This window comes from Mangifera indica, chromosome 13 (genome assembly GCF_011075055.1).
Source record: "Mangifera indica cultivar Alphonso chromosome 13, CATAS_Mindica_2.1, whole genome shotgun sequence".
Taxonomy (NCBI): Eukaryota; Viridiplantae; Streptophyta; class Magnoliopsida; order Sapindales; family Anacardiaceae; genus Mangifera; species Mangifera indica.
In genome coordinates, this window is record NC_058149.1 from 169,535 (window position 1) to 192,230 (window position 22,696).

The 22,696-nt window shown below is 34.3% G+C and overlaps 4 protein-coding genes across 6 annotated transcripts; 2 read left to right on the forward strand and 2 right to left on the reverse strand.

Annotated features, from left to right (window-relative positions):
- The first annotated feature begins 2,134 nt into the window (after nucleotides 1-2,134).
- Nucleotides 2,135-6,507, forward strand: LOC123195063 (probable GMP synthase [glutamine-hydrolyzing]). The gene is made up of 6 exons (XM_044608638.1): nucleotides 2,135-2,397; nucleotides 2,645-3,594; nucleotides 4,576-4,633; nucleotides 4,733-4,816; nucleotides 4,935-5,076; nucleotides 5,795-6,507. Exons 2-6 carry the CDS (start codon nucleotides 3,099-3,101, stop codon nucleotides 6,152-6,154), a joined length of 1,140 nt encoding a protein of 379 aa, XP_044464573.1. The 5' UTR covers nucleotides 2,135-2,397; nucleotides 2,645-3,098; the 3' UTR covers nucleotides 6,155-6,507.
- A 1,925-nt stretch (nucleotides 6,508-8,432) lies between these two features.
- LOC123195304 (probable WRKY transcription factor 32) lies at nucleotides 8,433-13,332 on the reverse strand. Its single transcript, XM_044608982.1, has 5 exons — nucleotides 12,933-13,332; nucleotides 12,753-12,802; nucleotides 11,137-11,819; nucleotides 10,896-11,054; nucleotides 8,433-9,008 (listed from the first exon to the last, which is right to left on the reverse strand). The coding sequence occupies exons 1-5, from the start codon at nucleotides 13,159-13,161 to the stop codon at nucleotides 8,651-8,653; spliced, it is 1,479 nt and encodes a 492-aa protein (XP_044464917.1). The 5' UTR covers nucleotides 13,162-13,332; the 3' UTR covers nucleotides 8,433-8,650.
- A 3,631-nt stretch (nucleotides 13,333-16,963) lies between these two features.
- On the forward strand, nucleotides 16,964-19,295 carry LOC123194998 (probable purine permease 5). Of its 3 annotated transcripts, XM_044608543.1 has the most exons (3): nucleotides 16,965-17,145; nucleotides 17,831-17,989; nucleotides 18,082-19,295. In XM_044608543.1, exon 3 carries the CDS (start codon nucleotides 18,083-18,085, stop codon nucleotides 19,151-19,153), a length of 1,071 nt encoding a protein of 356 aa, XP_044464478.1. In that variant the 5' UTR covers nucleotides 16,965-17,145; nucleotides 17,831-17,989; nucleotide 18,082; the 3' UTR covers nucleotides 19,154-19,295. The 3 variants fall into 3 exon arrangements, with proteins under 3 accessions (XP_044464479.1, XP_044464478.1, XP_044464480.1); XM_044608544.1 differs by lacking the exon at nucleotides 17,831-17,989 and having other exon boundaries at nucleotides 16,964-17,145; XM_044608545.1 differs by lacking the exon at nucleotides 16,965-17,145 and having other exon boundaries at nucleotides 17,162-17,989; nucleotides 18,075-19,295.
- Nucleotides 19,296-20,086: 791 nt separating this feature from the next.
- Nucleotides 20,087-22,488, reverse strand: LOC123195000 (eukaryotic translation initiation factor 5A). Its single transcript, XM_044608546.1, has 5 exons — nucleotides 22,288-22,488; nucleotides 21,296-21,418; nucleotides 21,126-21,182; nucleotides 20,505-20,579; nucleotides 20,087-20,417 (listed from the first exon to the last, which is right to left on the reverse strand). The coding sequence occupies exons 1-5, from the start codon at nucleotides 22,408-22,410 to the stop codon at nucleotides 20,316-20,318; spliced, it is 480 nt and encodes a 159-aa protein (XP_044464481.1). The 5' UTR covers nucleotides 22,411-22,488; the 3' UTR covers nucleotides 20,087-20,315.
- Between the last annotated feature and the right edge of the window lie 208 nt (nucleotides 22,489-22,696).

The following is a 22,696-nucleotide window of genomic DNA, read 5'->3' on the forward strand; positions in this document are numbered from 1 at the left end:
TGCTTTTTTTTTTTTTCCTTTTTATAACTAACTAATTAGGCTCAGTGGGTTCTTAGTTTTTATCTTCCATAAGACTCTTCAGTTTCTTAATGACATTGATCACCTTTTCTCTAGACTTTCTATGAAACCCCGTGAGTTTAAATCAGTTACATGTTGTATGTTACTAAATGACGTTGTAACATTCATATCTTAACGTTGATTTCACGTTGTCTATAACTGATATGAAGTTAAGAGTTCCTTTTTTTTTTTTTTTTCCAATTTTCAATTTCTATATGTTTTTAAGCCTAATAACCAGTTGATGGATGCCACCCAATGGATGCAGTCTTGCAGATCAAATGTCTTTTTCATTAAAAAGAATAAAATCTTTCACTTTTTTTACTGTTCTTGATCATTCCATGTTCAATAGATTTAAACTCCTTTTTGGCTTTTAATCGCTTTAGTACTTTCTTTTCGCCCTTTGTTGAAATTCTAAACTTAGGATTAGTGAATCAAAGTTGAGAATTCCAAGGGTTTTTTTTATGTCCCTTGTAACCAAATTGAATTCTTCCCCTATTATTTGATTCTTAAAAGTTGCATTTTCATGATCAATGGTGAAATATGCTATTGCTATATGATTTCTCAATTGTTGTTTGCCCTCACAAATTTTTGGGTTTGGAATTCGGAATTTCGGATCTCCTAATGATCACGTATATGGTTGAAGGTTATTGTTTCCCAGTTCTCATATATTTCAATCTTCAAGGATTTCTAGATTATCAAAAGGTTTGTAGGGTTTGATGGGGTTCAAGTTTTTAGCTTCAACTTGTCATCTAAACATGGGAGATTATAGGATTTTGATTTTCCATTTTTCAAAATTGAGAATGTTGGGTGGGAGAATCATATTATTCAAAATGTTAGCATGTTGGAAACAGAAAAGTTGAGAGATAATTTCCACCCACTGATTTTGACCTTGAACCTTAATTCGCCACATATTATCAAAAAGTAAAAGGGGGCATTGAATTTGACTAGAAAACAAAGAAAGAAAAGATTTTTAACTGAAAATGCTTTGTTTCAAGGGATGGAAAGAAGAAAGACATATTGAAGACAAAAGAGTAAAAGATTTAAGCTAAGCTCACTTGTCCTCGTTGATTTGTTTGCCATTGGGGTATTTGAGTTTTCTTATGAACTTGATTTGTTTGCCATTGGGGATATTCAGGGCTAACATTAACTCTTGAAAATATTGCTATGTATCCATCTATACCTAGGCCTCTAATCTTTTTGTGTAGATCCAATTAGTTAGTATTGGAAAGTTAAAAAAATAGATTGGCATGAATGTCATTTCAAAGTTATTCAATGCATATCTTATTATATTACTTATTCAATTAATCTATTAATTGAGTAGTTCATTCATAATAAACTAGTCACTATAAACTTACTACCAACCATTTATTAATACGAGAAAAAATAACTGCACATTTATTAATATTAAGCCCTTTTATTTGTATTTGTAATTTTCGTAAATTCATTAAATAATCATATGTTTTCGTTGTTGTTACTACTATAACCACCACGTCATTGTAATTTATAATTTCAAATTATTAGTTTTTTTAATTATATTATATATGATTGTATATTTTGTTCTTTGAATTTCTTCAAAAATGAAAATTATTAAAAGATTATTATATTTTTTTTGGAGATTAAATTCACAAAATTATTGATATATTGGAAGTTTAAATTGATGCTGAAATCATTCGATGCTCAATGTCGAAAGGCAGGTTTTGCTACAAAACCTAGGTTTGGACTTTAGTTAAAATTATTCAAACTTAAATTAAAGTAAATATTAAATTTGTTTTCATATAAAATTAGTTTGAATTGAATATAAAATTAAAATATTTTTTAATTAATTTTGAATTTTAAAGCATCAATCACGAATTGCACCTTATACACTCACCTCTATCGTATCCAGCAAATAAAAATCCTTTTTTAATCGATAAAATTTATTTATAGTAATTTTTATTTAATAAATATGTAAACACAAAAACGGTTGATGGTGATAGCCTTACCTAGAAATTAACCGGGAACAGCCAGTGAAATAAAGGTAGAAACCGGCCGGTCCTGTCACCATTCACCGGCAAAATACATAAAGAAAGCCCAATCTCTTATTTTTCTCTCGCTTCCACCCGTTTGCTCTTCACTTCTCTCTCTAAAAAGCAATGAATTTTTTGTAGAAAGAGAGAGTTTCAATCTGGATAGATCGAAACCTACATTCAATCTCCATTTCCGATCAACCCATTTTTCATTTTCTCGGGAAACAATCAAAAAGTTGAGATTTTTAATTATAAATGTGTCAGCTTTAGAAATTATCCCATGTGGAACTCACTGAAACGACACAGTTTAAAAAACCCCAGCTTTTCTTTTGAGGTAAAAACATTCGAATTCTCTCTCTCTCTCTCTCTCTCCCCCTCTCGTTTTTAACAATGCAAAATGGAATTTTTTTGTTTCTATGCTTGGTTTTGAATGTGTTTCATTGAGAATACATATATTTTTTTCAAAATCAAATCTTTTTATTGTATAATGATGGTTTGGCAGCTTTTTGTGAATTTGAAGGTTGGCTTTGTTTGAAAGTTGAGCTCGTTTTGATATATTTTGGTGGGATTTTTTGTTTCAGGGTTTTTGAGCTGATTTGAAGTTTGTGGATAAGCAAAATGAGGGTGTAGGGGTTTTTGTGAGGTGGGTTTGGCGGTTTGAGTGAGTGGTAGGAGGTTTAGAAGTTCAAATTTGGGCGACTTTGAGTTTGAAGAGCCGGGATCTGTGTACATGGATGTGGTTGGCTAGAAGTGGATAATGTACATGATTGCCAATGTTTAGGAGATTTGAGCTTCATATGTGGTGGAAGTGAGGATTTAAGTGGAATCTATTGGTGTTTTTTTGATGATGTTGCTGTTTAGTTGGGAAATTATAAGGATTTGGTGATGTCATCAGCTGATTTTGTTTGGTATTTGTTTGCGTTTGAGGATTTGGTTGAGCCACTAGCTTGTGAAATTAGCAAGTTTTGAGAGATTTTGTGATCAAAAGAGCTAAGATCTCCACAAATTTTCAGTTGAATTAACTGTGTTGAAGCAATGTCAGGTGCTCCTAGAGTAAGATCAATGAATGTGGCTGAGTCGGACAGCAGGCCAGTCCTAGGACCTGCAGGGAACAAAACAGGTTCATTGAGTGCACGGAAACCTGCTTCGAAGCCATTGAGAAAGGTTGAAAAATCACCTGTAGAGGTTAATTCAGCAGATGAAAAGAAAAGTGCCTCTTTGTCATCTAAGGCTACTTCTACATTGTCACCTAAATCACATTCCCTAAGTGTTCCATCAGTGCTTCGCCGCCATGAACAGTTATTACAGTCTAATTTATCTCTCAATGCTTCATGCTCATCTGATGCCTCTACAGATTCATTTCATAGTCGAGCATCTACTGGGAGGTTGACACGGTCGAATAGTGTAGGGAGTAGAAGGAAGCCGTTTGCTTCAAAGCCAAGAAGTGTTGTTTCTGATGGAGGGTTGGATTCTCCACCATCTGATGGTTCACAGACCAAGAAAAGGTGTGCATGGGTGACACCTAATACTGGTTCGTTCTTGCTTCTTTTATTTTTGAGTAATTTGTTGCACTTTTTCTTTATATGTGTGAAATATGTGTTATCATGTGTTTTTGACACACGATCATCTTTGCTAGTAAATTGCGAGTAGCTCAAAAAGTGTGGTAAGGTGAAGGATTGTTTTTGTTGGTGTCATATATGGTCTTGCATTTGCCTATGGAACCCTTTAACATGCAAAAATGAAATGATTATTTGGGACTACCCTTTAAATATTTGTCATTCTATTTGTTTGCTTTGTTTTAAAGTTTAGTCTCATTATGTATATGTTACTGCTTATGCATTCCAAGTTCATATCGTTGGTTTTGTGTGATAAAATGGAATGTTATTTAATTCAACTACAAAATAAATAATTACTCTGTTTGCTTGGATTTCCAGAATCTGTTCAAAGGCATATATTGACTTGGATTGCATCTAACTTTTATTTGACCTGCTGTACTTATGTTAGCAGTTATATGTCCAAAATGTGTCTGCAAAGCAAAACTTATATCTTTTCTTACTGATATTGATTGTGGTTGATAATTTTTGTTTGAATCCTGCAATATCGAGTCAATGGCTTTTTCTTGTGTCATTCTGTGCTAGAGGTATTTGTATTTTATGAAGGTTATAGACTTACAGGTTTATACAATTTAAATATACTTGAATGAAATATGATTCTGGTTGGGGCAGTGAGATGAAACATTATGATTCATTGACCATCATTTATAAGTTCCTACTTGTTGCCATCTTGCTATCAACCATCATTTATAAAAAATTGTACTTGTTTCTATATTGCTTTCAATGTTCATTAGATGTGGACGGTATAAATTCACAGGTGACAGTGCACCCATTTTTTTATGTTGAAGCATTATTTAAGACATAAATATAAATTAGGTGTGGAATTTACCTTTGGTATTTGTGTAATTGCTTTTGTACTTCCAAGTATTATTACTAAGCAATTTTCGTTCTAAACTCAGACCCCAGTTATGCTGCCTTCCATGATGAAGAATGGGGAGTTCCAGTACATGATGACAAGTATGTAATCAGAACTTTGCCTTTTATGTCAAAAAGGCTTCTGCTTAGTGGTGAAATTCTGCTTAACAAATGGTTTGGTTTATATACTTCTGTGTGCAGGAAATTGTTTGAGCTTCTTGTCCTTTCAGGTGCTTTGTCTGAACTCACATGGCCTGCTATCCTTAGCAAGAGGTACATCTTTAGGTATGAACATCATGTGAAAGTCTCTTGTTCCTTTTGTAAAATGATGTAATATTTGTTGACCTCTAGTCTTGGCCTGTACCCATTTCCAGATTCTATTTTCACAATTGCAATAATGCAGGGAAGTTTTTGTGGACTTTGACCCCATTGCTGTCTCGAGATTGAATGAGAAAAAGATAATAGCAGCAGGAAGTACTGCAAGCTCTCTATTATCTGAACTTAAGCTGCGTGCTATCTTTGAGAATGCTCGACAAATATCCAAGGTAGATTCTCATTTCTTGTACCACTGTTCTATTTAGTGGCAGAAAATGTGCATGTGGAAGACCATAGAAGATGTTAAGAACATATTTCCTGCAAAAATGTTTACAACATAGTTTCATTTAATAAAAAAAATGATGCAAATTTACCTATTTGAATTCACTTCCACTAAAAATTAAACAAATGGCTGCAAGATGTCAACTCTGACAGAGTTGTCCATTTCTCAAAGGAGGATTAGTTAACGCATTGATCATTTGATGCAGAGAGCCTTAGATTGGTTCAATATTCCCACTTTTGTATTATATTCTTTTGCCATTGCATGGAATTTTTTTTTTTTATTCCCTCTTTTGTTTATTGAGATCTAATGGGTGCATAGTGATTATTTGATAAGGTGGGTTAGGTGAAAAGTAGTTGAATGGTGGTCCTGATCCCTCTGCAATTAGTGTGACCCATGTAGGACAAAATATTATTCTACCATCCTTTAATTTGATGTGAATTATTTATCTTCATCTCAAGAGTTTACTCATGCAACCTAATTATTCTGGCTTGAAAGATGCCAGCTTGTTGGTTGGTTAGTCTCAAATCATTCAATCTGAGTTAATGGCTTTTTCCAGTCATTAGCCACTAAGCTTTTGTTACCGAAGTAAGTACCATTATTGCACACTTCATAGTTGCTATGATTATGATTGCAACTAACTTTTTGCAGGTTTTGCCTGATGCCAGGTCATAGATGAATTTGGATCATTTGACAATTATATTTGGAGCTTTGTGAATCACAAGCCTCTGGTAAGCAAGTTCCGGTACCCTCGACAAGTCCCAGTGAAATCCCCGAAAGCTGATGTGATAAGCAAAGATCTTGTGAGAAGAGGATTCCGGAGTGTGGGGCCTACTGTCATTTACTCATTCATGCAGGCTGCAGGGATAACCAACGACCATCTCACCAGTTGTTTCAGGTTCCAGGAGTGTATAGCTGCTGCAGAAGTGGAGGAAAATGGCGACCCTGATAAGAACAAGGACAAGAAAACAGAAGGTGCCATCGAATCAGAACTATCAATTGATGCATTAAGTCTATCCTCAGAATGATGAACCCAAAAGAAAGAAGAGGAAGGAGGTCTTGGTTGGTGGCAACATCAGGACAGATGGAGCTTTCAGGTCCAGTCGGTCATCACTTTTGCCATGAACTTGATTTAAACCAACTCATGCTTTTGGGTGGTCGTAAAAATGGAAAAGGTGGATTTGTGTATAAAAATTCATGAATTCTTATGTATTATGGATTTGTAGATTGTAGGTTACTAAAAATGAAATTACAATTAACCGGTGATTTGTGATGAAGATAAGAGGCCTATCTGTCACAGAAAGCCCTTTTAAATTGATGTACAATATTTTGTACAGTTGAGAAAGCTATTAGTAATTAGAAATTTATCTGTCTTTTAAAATCAAAACCCCCAACAACCAACAAAAGACATCTAACAGAAAGGTAATACTACAAATAATTATACTATTCAATCTATCAAATCCCTCAACTTAACAGAATCAATCACATTCTGGTCCCTGAGATTTGCCCAAATTCTGTAAGGTCCAGTAGAATTTGGAAGTAATAAAGTCTGTATCAGTTGTAGGCTATTTCTAATTGAAAATATGAACAAATACATTTAGGATTGTTGTTAATAGTGAAAGTTGGATCCCTTTAATATGAAAATCTGAAAGTCCAATCCTTCTAATAGACAAAATGAAGTTTGCTCATTCCAATAGATAAAATGTGGTAGCTCGATTCCCAAATTTTAAAGTGATAAGTTACCAAGTGTTACTTTCAAATTCTACCGGACCTAAACAGAGTGAGGCTGAATATGAGGGATCAACGGTAGTTTCGTTCCAATTTTTAACAAGTTTGAGGAGGTGGGTCTGGCGGATTATTGATGAGTGAAGGAGAGTTGGGTGGACAGCTAAAGCATGCTAGATTTTGAGCAGTCCTTTTAGCTTTAATGGGTGACAATGATGGCACTATGTTTTAGGTCTATAAGAGCAAGGTAGGTCTAGGATTCCTGATTTTGAGACATTTTTAGGGTTTTGTTGGGCCCTACATTGCTATAAAATTTTGTTGCGTTATGGTGGTTATATTTGGTTTGTTGCCATGGAAGAAAATTATAGAGTAAGTAGATGGGATGCTTGTTTTGGAAAGCTTTGAACCTTTCAAGTTTCAACACATGGGAATTGTTTAAGTACTTTAGGGTGAGTTCAAAACCCCACTTCCCTACTAGCACATGGGTGGATGCAATCCAAATTGGATTGTGCTTGGGTTGTTACTCAACTCAAACGAGTTGAATTTGAAGCATTGTCATATCAAAATTTGTCTTATTGACAATTTTTCTTTTTCTTTAATGATTATTTCTATAATTTAAATTATTTTTCTTCTCCAATAATTCTTTTACCCTTTTTTTGATTATCTTTTTCTTCAACAAATAGTGATACTGTTAACCAATAGAACAAACCATTTAGCACTCAAGCCAAGTTCCCCTTGTTTGAAATCAGCTTGGCTCCACCCCCCAAATAGCATACTGTTTCCCCCTTTACAAATAGAAGGCTTTGTGTTCTAAATATCATGATTTATGCCTTTTCAATTTTACTAACATTGTTTATAAAATCAGTCAATTGAGAGATTTGATAATTATCTTAGTTTTAAAACCCCCGATTATGCTCTCATTCCTTAATGGTTGTTACAATCTGGGAGCACATCACTAACAAGGGTTATACCTCTAAGACTAGTGAACCACACCCAGGAGGTAAATGCAATCAACCCTACAAACACAATGCTCAACATAGATTATCACCAATGGAATTACATACAAACTACAAATTATGCAACATATTTGTCAACTAATCATCTTACTAATACAATATCAGCGTAAAAGAGCCAGATTTTCATTATCATTTACGATAAATCTAACAATAACCAACTAAAATCAAGTTTGCAACTACATTCTATCTCAGATGCAACCAGAAAAGTATTAACAATATCTTAAAGAATTGCCAGACAGTTCAGCTCATGGAACTTCAAGGTGGGAACAAGACCCGGATCGACAAGTATTTGATCTAACACCGACAGAACAATTTTATCCACTTGGTCAGGGCTTACAGAGAGTAACTTCAGAATCTTCATTAGATGCACCAGATCACCTAACAATTGAACTTTTCAAGTTATCCACTATATAATCTGAAATTGACAAAGTAACCGGCTAACCCCCATGGGAAAGAAAATGATAAGTGATACCAACCGATCCTAAATCTTGAATACTTACTGACTACTAGATGTTGCTCTTACAGTAACTAGAGTGAAACTAGATCAATTACCTAAAAATAAGTGTAAGCTAAATTGTTCCAACTACAATAAATCAGCTCAGATACAACATCAACTATACAACTGCTCACACAAAGGCCACATAATTAAGCAATAATAAAAAGATACAAACAGAAAAAGAAACCTGGAAAATCAATAATATGGTGACAGATGCATGATTTTCATACATAAGAAAAGCAAACTAATAATCTTCCTATTGTATCCTGGGTTGATGAAGGGAGATTTCAGCAAGGCTTTATTTCAAATCCGATGCTAAGAAGAGTTCGAGCTGATTCCATTGCTTTCTCACCTCCCAGATCCATGGCCGCACCTGTCAATTCACCTTCTGTGCTCACTGACCACTGGGTTGAACTTGTTTGGTTTTGGACTCCATCTGTTTTCTTTAATTGTGAATTGTTCATGGAGGCGGGGGCAGCAGCAGCAACAAGAGGAGCACTTGGTGGGCCATGCCTCTTCTTGGGCACAGGCATGTCGTGATCATGTACCCCCTTATATGTTATAATGACAGCACTTGTATTATCTACAGCTGTCTCAATGTGCTTTCGGACGGGGCATCCAGCAGAAGTGCATCTATAATAGTTCCTGAAAAAAAAGTAAAGCATAAGAGAGGAAAAGGTTAGGCAGGATTGGCCCCTGAACATATAATAGCCGAGGTCATAAAATATCTAGTATCTCACTGGTTGACATAAACAAGAAAAAAACCACCTTAAGGACATAAACAGGACCAGACTGACCAGTAACTATCTCACTAAAAGTGGTTTTGCCATCAGATTGGGCAGGTGAAAAGATCTATTTCCTTCGTATTTCAAGAACTAGTTCCTTCTAATTTGTTTAAACTTTTTAAGTCCTATTGGTGCCTGTAACTATGGGAAAATGTACTGGAAAACTTGCACAAACTTACAGATATTAGCAAGCCATTTAACTAACATATTGTGAAATTTCTACTTAGCTAATGATGTTGCCATCTTGTCCAAAAGAAGTATTGAATAGGTAAGATTTTATCCAAAGGGAAATTGATTACATTCCACTTCAGTAGTTATTCTAATTTTGATGATGATAAAATTTAGACAAAAATAATAGTAAGGATAGGGAAAACTATAGGAGATTTCATTGCCCTTCAAAAAAGCAGACTGAAAAATAAAATGCTATGACTTATTGCAGTAAGGAAATATGCAAAGAGGGAATGGGATCAATCATCCAGTTAGATCCCAAACTTAAGTCATAATAAAATAATGTAGTCTCACATGTCCTTGCTTAACCAAGATTTAAGAACCTTTAACCCATCAAAGAGTCATGGGACCAAATCAGTGTCAAACATCAGAATCTCAAAAAGCACTTCAATCTCTGCTGCTCATTTTATGTACACAATCCTGGTACCACATGAGAAGGATCCCTTAGGTTGACCATTGTCAATATCCAATTGCGCTGATCAGTTAAGAAAGAAAAAAGGCAAGAGGGCATCCTTGACAAGGAAAAAGTAGAAAACAATACTCCTATTCCTAATGGCATCTTGTGGTGCTTGTCATCAGAAATACAAAGACAAAACCTTTATAATCAGAAAGAGTATCAAACTGCAAATCAGATATAAAAGCTTTGAATTTGTTTTCCTTTATTCCTTGGTGGTGGAATAGAAACCATGGGCATAAAGGGCATAAAATTTTGCATTAAGAAAGGTTAATGACTTAATGATGTAGCAGTGTCAGGATACAAACAGGAAAGAGATCCAAAATTTCAAATTTCTCCTGAATTCCACTCTAACTAGAAGTTCTTAAGAATTAAGGAAATATAGAAAAATTTAGTTAATCAACGAGACAAAAAATGTTCAGGAATATGGATTGATGCATAAATAATTCACTAAATTCTGTTTAAACAAAATGGATGACAAATTTACAAGGAACGTTTAGAATTGGCAAGTTGATTTCCATGCATTAATATCTGATGTTCCAAATCTCTGTTGTGAAGAGATGACTTGCACTATGTATTCCTAGTCAATATATTAAGCTACAGTAACATTTTCATTTTGATTAGACATATGGGCACACAGCATTGGGAAAGGTTAAGGTAATGACAGTTTATTTGATGTTCCAAAAATTCAGCTGACATTAGATATATAATCATTCAGAGGTCACAACTTTATGTTCTAATAATTTATGTGATGTTACTTGCAGCAAATAGGATGCAATAATCAATTAAGGCACATCAGATAACTCAATTGCCCAGCGCCAAACCAGCTGAGTAACTGCTTAAGCACTGAATAGGATAAAAACAACCATTTTCATTGTAAATGCATGTGTCAGGGGCAAGAACAGAAAAGTCAAATTAAGAAAAGTAAAACTCTCTGTGAATCAATAGATATCACAGTGAATTAGCAGCTACATAATACTTTAGCCATTCAGTACCACACCCACATGTAATAAGGTAATATAATCGAACCAACCATGTTAAGGACATCAAGAAATAAGTATGTACCTAGGATTAGGATTTCCCTTCACCATTTTTTGTCCATACTTGCGCCATCTGTATCCATCACCAGAAATTCCCACATCACCAGCTGCATGTACAACAAATTTAGGTTTTTTACCCTGTTTTAAGAGTGGACTTGAACATGTGACATTACCCTTCTTCACCCTGGTCACAACATAAACAAGTTATCCCAAATACCAACTTCCTGAAACAATAATAAATACAGACAATTCAAGAATAAACTTGCCTTCGTTTGGCCTCTGGTTCATGTGCATGCTCCTCCTTGACTATAGTTTCACCATTCCCATCACTGCCACTTAAGCTTGGTCGTTTTCTTTCAGCAACTGCAGTTGCTCCCTGTGTGCAATCTTTTGAAGATGTTGATAGATCTGAATCATTAAGTGCTCTGATGGGTTGTTCTGCACCATTATTGCCTAAAGCAGGCCCAACAGATGATACAATCCTATTTTCCTGAATGGAATTATTCTTTCGAGGTGGATCATGACTGTGCATGCCTTTATTAACGATCTCTATGACATGGCCTGTGTGATCAGAACATTCAATCTTTTTAGCACAGCAATCAGAATAAGTGCACTTGTAATAGCTACGAGAACCTCTAGGACTCTTCACTTGCTTCTGACCATATTTCCTCCAATTATAACCATCAGGAACAGGTGTCTTGACAATGTTAACAACAGATACAGTTTTATTCTTGGACAAATTTTCCGGCTGAGATATGGTATTAACCTTTAGTGGTGACAATCTTTGTTCTGGTAGAGTTGGGCTTGGAGCAGATGATATCGATTGTGTAACAGAAGTTGGTGATAGTTCACATATAAATGTTGGACACTCCAGTGACTGAGGCTGATTTTGTGCATGAGCTTCAGCATTCTGGGCTGTTATACTTACCGACTGGTGGGACACCTCAACCTGCACCAGATGAAGATTAAACATGGAAATACATGGTGAAAACTGAAAAAAGTGATAATATGATAGGTCAAAAATTGCACATGCTACAACATAGTATTTGTCCCTAGTAAGTCAGCAAAACTAGAGCTGAAAAATAGTCCTCCTCCCATTGTTTGGAAAGGCCGAAGGGCATGATGTATGAGACACAGTTAAGGAGGTAGCCTCCTTGCCGACCTCAACCAGTGACAAATTCTAAGGAACTGGTTATTCTTGTTGTTTTAGATAGAAAATTGATAGTTGCTCCTTTAACCCCTACTTCCTGTTCACTAGGTCTACTCCATACAGCATATGCAAGGAGTTCATGAGGATAGCGCTTCCTATCAGTCATCCTGTGTTAGTTAAACCCTAAACCCATAAGCCAATGACAGATGCTTAAGGCACCGAAAACTCCTTCGACCTGTAGTTAAACCATTAACCCCATCAACCCAACCTCAAACAAGGATCTGTAATAGCTGAGTAACCAAGAGGTCTACCAATTATATCAATAACACTATGACATTGAGTTACTAAGACCTAAATTTGGATTGACGTGTTAATAAGGACATCAACACAATTGAACAGATTATATTAACACTTTTGTTCCACAGATTCCTGACAACTTTTACCATTAATGGCAAAAAACTTGGGTCCAGTATCACACTCAGCTTTTCCGTTTCCGGAGGAAGTACAAGACAAGAAATTTGTAACCATTTGTAAGTTGTGCTCACAAAATTGGTATCATTAAACTATCTATACAACTCAAAACAGCACAAGCAACATACAGATAACTTATTAACACAACAAAACCCTAAACCCCACTAATTTTTGCAATTATATCCTATACAAAAATAACAATTTCAACGCTTAACAATTTTTTTTTTTTTTTAAAAAACATAAACATTTTTAGCTCCTGACCTGCAACTCAGCTCGCTCTAATGATCCCAAGCCAGAATTCTCTTGTAACCCTGCCAGATCACTCACAAGAAAACTTTTTTCAGAGAAAAACAAAAGCAAAAACTTGATTCCAAAAGCACAAAAAATAAAAAATTTGCTTTCACAAAACAATAAAAGCATTTCCAAAAAATGAGCACTTACCTTCACTCCGATTACTCTCGCCGAGTTGCTGCTCTTCCTTCAACTCACCGAGTTGACTCGCTTCCTCCTCCTCTTCTTCTTCATCTTCAGCCAATAACTCTTCCTCCTCTTCTTCTTCCTCTTCCGTTTCTTCCTCTTGCTCGAACTCGTTCTTTTGTAACTTCTCCACGTCGTCGTTTTGCTGCTTCTCCTGTGATTTTGCAGCTTCCAGGCTCTCGCTCTCAGTCATGGCTCTCGCTCTCTGACAAACACAGATAGTAAAGTGAGAATCAAGACGAACAATTTAACGCTTTTCGCGTTCGCGTTCGCGTTCTTATACACAAACCGATTTTTCGCGACCCGACCGAAACGAAACAAAACAAAACTTTTAGGACTGAACCGGAAACACAGAGAGAAAGAGAGATTCATAATTGCTTTAAAGTGAAGGAGAGAAAAGAGTGTGAACTTCGTGGAGGGTATATATGTCTTTTGACTGATGTTGACTCAGCTGGTTTGGGTTAATTTCCATGGCATCCCCTCACCTTTAGTATCTTAAAATTACTTCCTTAAGTTTGTAAATAATCTCTAACACTCGGTAAATGTCTCTCATTTAACACTGGACATAAGCTTGATGTCCAATTCATTTTTACTTGGTATAAACAAATTGACGTGTTATTATAATAATAAGTTAATTTGTTTATATTTATCAAAACAAAAATATTTATACATAAAATATTATTTATTACTTAATATATTAAAAGAGGTCAATAATACTTATGAGTAGATAATTACATGTGTCAATTTTTTATTTGTGTAATTAATACTTATTTTAAATATGTCAATAAAATAATACTACCTACAAATTGATACTATTGCTTTGTTATGTATGAAATTTTAATTTTCAATATCTAATTTAACATTTACATTTCTATTTTTTATTTATCCTATTTTAACTTTTCCAAGAGAATAAGTGATTTTTAAATTTAAAAAATCGGAAAAGTATTCATGCTTTCGTGTCAATTTGCCAAAATCTTATCCCAAGCCAATTTATGGTTCACATTGGGGCTGTATTGGATGGAACCGGTATAACTGATTTTCTTACTTGTAAGAGGAGTATAAGGATAATTCTCAAACTATGGGATAATCCTGAACTTTTTCAAAACTAAGGGGACTACTCAGTAATTTCCCAGGTGGTTTCTGTGTAACAAATGCCGTTTATTTCGCCGTTATTGTGTGTTATGTTGACCATGAAGATTTCATTTAACGGCGCACGTGACCGTTTCTCACTCAGGATTTTTGACTTAGATATAAATGCAATGGTCATTATCAATTAATATTAGGTTAGATTCTGTCCAATTTAAAAAATAATAATAATAAAAGAAAAAAAGGAATATATTTTATTTTCTAATATTTATTTATTTATCATATAGTTTTGACTAGGTAGACCATATCATAATTTTGTAAAATATTTATATTCTCTTTTACACGTCTAGTTACAAAAATAGAATATTAATAATATTTATAATGATCTTATTTGATTGTATAAATTTTTTCGTTTATTGAGCATAAACACATAAAATATATAAAAAACCTACAAAACTAACAACCTCGAATTTTCGTACTTTCAAACCATGTTGCTAGTGTGTTTTAGCATATGCAGGAGTCAAGTTTGAGCTTATTATTATACAATTTAATCAGTTTGAGTATTATATTAATAAACTCTAAAATTTTAAAATTTTACATTTTTATCCACAAAATTTTACTTCTTAATTTCGAATACAAAAGTAATAGATAAATATATACGTTACTCAATTTAATTATAAATTATTGAACTAAACTTAAGTCAATTATTTATATCTCTAATTTTGTATAAATACAATTGAACTGAGTTTAAGCAAAACAATATCTAATTCGGCTTGATTGCAACTATAGACATGACAGACTTTTCATTTTTCTTAAGGTGTTACACCACATTTTTTTGTCATAAATTAATACTAATACTAGTTGTCATAGCTTAAACCCATTCAAAGAGATCCCACAAAAATGCCCAAATTTTTTTTTGTGTGTCTGTATGTTATGAAAGAATACCATAACAGTAAATTCCCTCTTTTTCTTTAGCCGTTTAGCAAGAGAAGGAATTTCTGTAATATAAAAAAAATTTCTTCAACAGAGAAGACACTTGTAATTGAACAATAAAATCCATAAGAGAAAGCTATTATAAAGAATGTAACTTGGACACGAGAGGGAGAGGTGAAAATTGTCAAATTTCTTTAGAGAATTCACATTTGTTACAAAGATTTCACAGCAAAATCATTTACATTCGGGTTAGTCTTGATTCAAGTCCTTATGTTATGTGTTTATTTGTTTAATAATTGAAAATTAAATAATATAAGGTAAATTCATGTTTATAACTTTATGTAAAATATAATATTTTTGTGATTTCATGTTATTAGATTGTTTAATATTATAATTTCATGTTGTTGTATTGTTCAATGTTGTATTGATGGTTAAAAAATACAAAAAATTAGTTCTACATAAAAATCAGACAAAGGACAAGTTGGCAGAAAACCAAGGGTTGGCGTCAACACCAACCCTTCAACCCTTTGGCCCCACATATTTGTTTAAACACAGGTATTTAACACAACTATTTAACTCCAACGCCAATCCATTGCATGTCTTATAACACCCAGGGTTTAAACACAGAAGTTTTTATATTTTTAGATTTATTTTAAGTTAAGATAAATCTTGTTTCAAATATTGATACAAAATCTTTACATATATTCTCTCTCTGCAATGCATAATAAGAAATAGTGTCGCGTTGTTTGGTTTCTCGAGGTTGAATATAAGAGTAATTTGGGTACTCCAACGTATAAAGTGATAAAAATATTTAAAGTGTGAAAAGTGTAGTATAAATATATAATTAAACCCAACTTAGGAAAAAAATTCAATATCCCTTTTTTTAGTTCTTAATAAGATTATCTACATTGACTCGTGAGAGATAGATGATGCAAAAAATGTGCTAAAAACCTTTAGACATTCTCCCTCATTTGAGGTTTATGTGTTATAATCCAAAAAAAGAAAAAGTCAAAACTAGAAATTTTAGAAAAACATGAATTTTAACCTATTTTTGGTGCATGTTAGGCGGATTTTCAATGAAAATATAAACCTTGATTTGTGAGAGATTGGATGATGCAAAAATATCACAAAAACCATCAAACTTCTCCCTGACTTATTTTGTGTGTTATAACCTATAAAATGATCAAAATTGGGCTTTTTAGAAAAGTACAGATTTTGACCAATTTTAAGCGTAGGTTTCCAAGATCTGAATGAGATCATCTACCTTAGCTTGTAAGAGTGAGAATGGTATGAAAAACCCCCCAAAAACTGTTGGACATTCCACCTCACTATTAATTAATTATATATTTCTTTGTAATATTGTTCTTTACTATTTATCACTTGCATGCATCAATGTATTTGTATATGTTAAAAAGGTGGGAATAGTATCCTGATCTCTTCATTAATAAAGCCAAGTGTGTCAGTGCTTCATTTGTATATCCCTTCGGAAAAAGCCTTAAAACCCACCAGGTGTTATCCCTTATTCGGAAGACAAAATGGTCAAAACTGTGGTTTTTGCAAAAGTTTAAATTTCAGCCTGTTTTTGACGCAAATTTTGAGTAAGAGTCAAGGTCCTCCTCCATGAGCTATCATTTCCTAAATTCGGTAACACCATAACGGAATTCGAAGCTCCTCTGTGCTAACAGTATTCGTAAGCATTTAAAAACACAGCTTGGATGCTGGCCTTTGAGTTTTGTTTTTGAAGGGCACAAATGAAAATGTACGGCTCGGATTGTGTGTGCGTCATGGAACATTTATAATTTTCAGATTTATGTGACACTGATTCATGCATGTCTTGAATTATTCGATGCTAAAAAAATTTCTCAATTCTAAAAACAATTAGTTCATATGAATACATACTGTGCTGTCTGTCGGTAGCTAAGCCAGATAGCCATATGAAAAATAAAAACACAAATTGTTAAAATGGCACGGTAAAAACTGTACTCCAAATTTCCATGGTCAGCAAAACACGGCGACATACGTGAAGCTGACTTCAATTTCCACTATCCACATTTCTGGTGTGTAGTGTAGGTGACCCTCTTATCTTTGTTGCATTGCTTTGCTGGTCTCATCATGAGGCAACCTCTGCTTGAAGCTGGTTAGTTTTCCAACTTTTCAGGTAAATTCAGACCTTTTAAGTTTGTGTCTTACGTCTGAAACTCTTGACTTTTTTGTTTCGCTGAGTTAGAAAAGAAGAAAAAATGAAAATTTGATTTGATTTATGCGTCTGGCTAATTGGGTTGTCATCAAGATCGTGCCTTTAGCTTAAAGTTTGATTTGTTTAAAGCAAAATCATGGGTTCTGCTTGGTTGCTAAGAAAATACTAGAGACAAAATTTTGAAGGTTTTGTATAATTTTTTTAGCTGGGTAGTCACCAATAATGGTTTAGAGTTAAATTTTTTATACTTATCACTGTCAATTTGCAATTTATTAACCATACTGATTTAGTCATACTTAATTATTGTTATTTTAATTAATAACCCATGTTGTGTGAAATATGGGTGGAAGTATTGGCTTGTGTTGACTTACAGCTAGAAAGTCATTGGTTTTATTTAGAGTTTATGGAGGGTTTACAGTGGTTGAGAAATCTAACATGGTTGCAGTTTCAGAATCCGGGAAGAGTTCATGTTCTTTTTTTCAGCTATGCCTTTTTGTATTGTCTCAGGAAATGAATTTGTGTTTCTGTTAGAAATTTGATTGTGTATCTGGTTGGCTGAGTTGATCTTGAAGATTTGAGTCTGAGGCTGATAAAAGGTCAACTTACAGTATTTGTTAGATGATTTTATTGATATTTCTCCTCCCAGTTTGCTCTCAGTTTATCTTGAGCTTGTCCGATGGCGATTTCTCCATAATTAGCTGGTATCCATGGAAGTTTGATATCAGTAATATGTTCTGAAGGTTTTATATGAGACCACAACACTAATTTAAAATATCACTCTGTTGTTTGAATATACTACTTCAAGGTTCGGTTTCAATTGCTAGATTGTTCTTCTTCTGTTATTGTTTATTGTTCTTGATTGTGATTTCATGATTATTGATTAATATTAGTCGACAGAATGGAGGAGGGATTGCCAGAGGCAGAGCCTTCTGTTTCATTATGGGACAGAATTGCCAACTCAAAGACTATGGCTTGGGAAGCATACAAAAGAAAGCCAACATCTCACTGGATTCTTTTGGCATTGAGCAGTGCAGCAATGCTTGTTGCATTTCCTGCTTCAAGCCTTCTGTCTCGAGTCTATTTCGATAATGGCGGCACAAGCAAGTGGGTCATTTCTTGGGTGGCAGTTGCTGGATGGCCTTTGACTGCTTTAATCTTACTGCCTACATGTTTCTTTCTCAAAACTTATCCCACTCCTCTGGACTTGAAACTCACTCTTTCTTACATTGTTCTGGGTTTCTTGAGTGCTGCTGATAACCTCTTGTATGCATACGCGTACGCCTACCTGCCGGCATCAACTGCTGCTCTTATAGCATCATCATCCCTAGTTTTTTCTGCGCTATTTGGATATGCTATCGTGAACAATAAACTCAACGCTTCAATGATAAATTCTCTTGTGATAATTACTGCTGCTATGACCATAATTGCATTGGATTCAAATTCTGATAGATACAGCTATGTGACTAATAAACAATACATCATGGGATTCTTCTGGGATATCCTGGGATCAGCACTCCACGGGCTCATCTTCGCTCTTTCTGAGCTAGTGTTTGTGAAGTTATTAAGCAGAAGGTCCTTTCATGTTGTATTGGAGCAACAAGTCATGGTTTCTTTGTTTGCCTTTGTGTTTACAACCATAGGAATGGTTGTGACCAAAGATTTTCAGGGAATGAAGGCCGAGGCCAAAACTTTCAAGGGTGGTGCCAGTGCATATTACCAGGTTCTCATATGGGGTGCAGTCACTTTCCAGTTAGGGATATTGGGAGGCACTGCTGTTCTTTTCTTGGCTTCCACTGTGATGGCTGGTGTTCTGAATGCAGTAAGAGTGCCTATCACTGGCATTGCCGCAGTTATACTGTTACACGATCCCATGAGCAGCTTCAAGATCCTTTCACTAATTATTACCTTCTGGGGATTTGCTTGCTACATCTATGGAAGTTCCTCAGTGAGCAAAGATCCTCATTCATAGTATATGAATAATGTTATAATGATTCTTTCTTTTCTGTTTTATAAGTGTATCATGTGCCACTAAAGAATACAAATTAATTTCTTGAAACAGATTCTGCGAGGCCCTCTTTGCAAGTTTTATAAAGTTTGATCTTATGGCGAAATAAGAGGTATAAATGGATGTTGTCTCAATGAAATATTGGACTGTCATTTTCCAAGTTCATCATGCTTGAAAAAGATGATTTGGTGCAACTAAACACCGGCAAATTCAAGCAAAAACATTCCGTTTTTTATTAACCTGCAAAGCCACCAGGTTGTTCCTATTGAAAAGGTATCCTGTTAAAACAAACAACAAAAATGCACAAATACTCAACATACGAACACAAGTATTACATGAAAAACCTAGTATGAGGAGAGTCATGGGCAAACCATCTAAAAAATTTCAGCATAGATGAATAAAAGATTTCTTTGTTTCTCTTTGTCTAAGCTCTTAAACTTAACTCACTTAACTTTGCAACACATATTCTCTCTTTACATTCACTTTAATATTACTTCTATATATAAATCTTAATTGACAAATACTTGATTTATGTACTTGCTAATCGCATGTCCACAAGTTGTACCTACACTCCAACAGGTCATCCACAAGTCGTACTCACCTTGTTTGACTAGACTACAAATCTCCTAATGATATACAAGTCGTACCTGCACTCCAACAGGTCACTCCAATCCACAGGATCCCTCACTGACATTACAAATCCCCTTAAAAATTCACCTTTCAAATCATATTTTTAGTTCAGGTTAACCCTTAGAGAATTTGGGTAATCATTAGACAAGCTATCCTAATGATATACATCAAAATTGAGAGCCACGAAATGTGTATAAAATAGAAGGGAAACAAAAGATATGCCAAAAGCCTCAAATTGATGCACAAAACTCAAACAAGCAAAGGGTGTAATAGAATAGAATACTATATATAAACCCACCATGTTGTCAGCATAAACATTGTTCATCATGAGATTGGCAACGCCTATTCTCTTTCCATTTTGTTTATCACAAACCTGTACTATCTTAATAGAAGTTTGTTGTACTCATGGATAGTAGATAATCTCCATGTTCACAACATATGAAGAGTTCTTTTACAATCAGCTACAGCTAATACCATAGCATCATATTTAATATTCTTACTTCGGACCAATGTCCTTAAGGGCACAGATCTGCTCCTCTCCCATTGCAGACATAACAGACACCACGAGGTCCTTTCCTTCGGCAAACCCATCTTTAATCTACAAAAGGGGAGAAAAAGTAAAAATGAATTATAAATGGAAAGACAATAGACAAGAACTCACATATATAAAACATGCTCAAAATACCTGGGTAAGCAGGTTTTCATCAGTGGGAAGCCTTAAATCATCCTTGGTGCTCCCATTTTCAGTGAGAAGACTCACCTATAAAGCACTCAACTCAATTAGTGAACCAAAAAGTTTGGCAGAATGCAGAGAAAGGTTAATGGTCGGGCACTGTCTTCATTTTGAAATTATAAATTATGTTAGTGCAAAGATTTGACCAAAATTGGCATAAACAAATTTTGGCTTTTACAATCCCAATGGAATTTTTTCTTGAGCTGCTTCTCCATGGAGATTCATATCTTCCTTCATATCATGGATAAGTAAGTGTACATAGAATGGATTTTCCCCTATGCATTTCACAGTGATGAAAATGAGAGTTAAATATCCCTGTTTCTTCCTGGATGTATTGGTTAGTTCCCGGATGTATTGGTTCTTCCCTGTTAGGTATTGGATTGGATTATTATTTGTATAAAGTTGAAAAGGGTATTATAATAGGAAAGCAAATAAATATGATTTGGTGAAGGATAAAGGAGGAAGGTCCAAACTTCTATAATTAAAACAGAAAGAACTTGTCAAGTTCTTCAATCAACACAAACAGTTTATTCCCGCAGCCATAATTTGGTATTGTTTAATAGAATAACTTACAAAACCATCTTCAGAGATATCAATCAGCTGATAGTCAGTTCGATTAACATGAGGAACCTGTGAAAACAGTCATAAAGATTAATAAAAGACATACCAATAAATTGAGTTCTGTGGAAAATAAAAGAAAAAATGACAGAAAAAAGAAACAGAAGAAAAAGGATTAACATTACATCACAGTTGTGGGATGAAGGAACAATATCTTCAAGCTTCTTCCCAGTAAAGATATCGATTCCTACAAAGTGGCACTTTGCATGTCCATGTTTTCCGGTCTTTGAAGTGGAAACTTCAACCACCTGAATCATAGGCAAAAGGAGAAAATGATAAATAAACAGCTTACGATACACAACTCATATAATATAGATGTCTCTCTATTATCATCCTCTACCCCTAGTATTTGTAGTCCTAAAGTTAAAAGGTCTTTTGCTGAGTTCCTTTGACAAGATACTCTCGAACAAACTAATCTACTTGTTCACCTATGTCGATGTGGAATACAGTCAATTCATGACATGGATCTCCCTCCCAGATCATAGTTTTTTTTTTTTTTTTAAAAAGACTTATCCTTTTCCCCTCAAAAAATAATCATGACAACAAAACCAATTTATACCCATTACTACAGTCTCTCACAAAGATTTAGTGATTTACCACAGAAAAAAGATACAGCAAACTAATTACAAAAGCAGTTCAACAATGAACTAATAACCAATAAAGCCAAAAAAAAAAAAAAAAGTCAAACTTGTGCATTGCATGAGCCCTCATGCTTGAAAACAACACAACCAAATCACAAAGTTTGGACTTTTATAAGAGCTAGGAGTCCCATTAAGCTTCAATTACGGCCACTAAAATTAAAAAAACAAAAACATCTATTTGTTTAGTTTAATTACATAATTTTTTTTTTTCACACACAAAGGCCTTTCTGATAAATTCTAATTCATAACACAAACCAACCAAGCAAATCTCAGAATTGCATCAAATCAACACAATAATCATTCAAAGTTTTAAACATTACTGGGAAAATTTTGCCTAAAAATGAAAAATAAACATTCATCATTAAAAAAAAATCAAAGATCTGAGAAAAAAAGGATGAAAACCGATAAAAAAGACTAAGAAACCAAAATCACAGCCAAAAAAATTGCAAAAAAAAAAAGGGGAAAAAAGGATAGACCTTGCAAGGACGGTTCTTGATGACAATATATCCATTCTTGCGGATGGTTCCAGCTTGTTGAGGAAAAGTTTTGGAGGCTCCAGCATCAGCCTTTGATTCAAAGTGGTGCTCCTCGTCGGACATGGTTGAGTTGAGAGCTTCTCTGAGTTACAGTTTTTGTTTTGTTTTTATGCGAGTTTTAAGAGACTAAGACTTTCTAGGATGTCACATGCTCTTATTATTGTTACTGTTTTTTTTTTTTTTCATTTTTTTTCTATTATTTTTTTTCTAAGAGAGGAAGAGTTTGAGATGTTCAAGTTTCTTTTAACCATGGTTAAGTTAACCATAGTTAATAGTTTATTAACTCTTGTATATATATATATATATGTTCAAACAAAATGAATAAATTTATTAACATCTGATTAAATGA

Coding starts and splice junctions, on each gene's coding strand:
- LOC123195063 (XM_044608638.1), top strand. CDS start 3,099: ATGTCAGGTGCTCCTAGAGTAAGATCAATGAATGTGGCTGAGTCGGAC. Junction 3,595..4,575: donor ATGGGTGACACCTAATACTG/GTTCGTTCTTGC, acceptor TTCTAAACTCAG/ACCCCAGTTATGCTGCCTTC. Junction 4,634..4,732: donor GTTCCAGTACATGATGACAA/GTATGTAATCAG, acceptor TTCTGTGTGCAG/GAAATTGTTTGAGCTTCTTG.
- LOC123195304 (XM_044608982.1), bottom strand. CDS start 13,161: ATGACTGAGAGCGAGAGCCTGGAAGCTGCAAAATCACAGGAGAAGCAG. Junction 12,803..12,932: donor CGAGAGTAATCGGAGTGAAG/GTAAGTGCTCAT, acceptor GTGATCTGGCAG/GGTTACAAGAGAATTCTGGC. Junction 11,820..12,752: donor TAGAGCGAGCTGAGTTGCAG/GTCAGGAGCTAA, acceptor CATCTGGTGCAG/GTTGAGGTGTCCCACCAGTC.
- LOC123194998 (XM_044608544.1), top strand. CDS start 18,083: ATGGAGGAGGGATTGCCAGAGGCAGAGCCTTCTGTTTCATTATGGGAC.
- LOC123195000 (XM_044608546.1), bottom strand. CDS start 22,410: ATGTCCGACGAGGAGCACCACTTTGAATCAAAGGCTGATGCTGGAGCC. Junction 21,419..22,287: donor TCAAGAACCGTCCTTGCAAG/GTCTATCCTTTT, acceptor CCTATGATTCAG/GTGGTTGAAGTTTCCACTTC. Junction 20,418..20,504: donor ATGAAAACCTGCTTACCCAG/GTATTTTGAGCA, acceptor CCCCTTTTGTAG/ATTAAAGATGGGTTTGCCGA.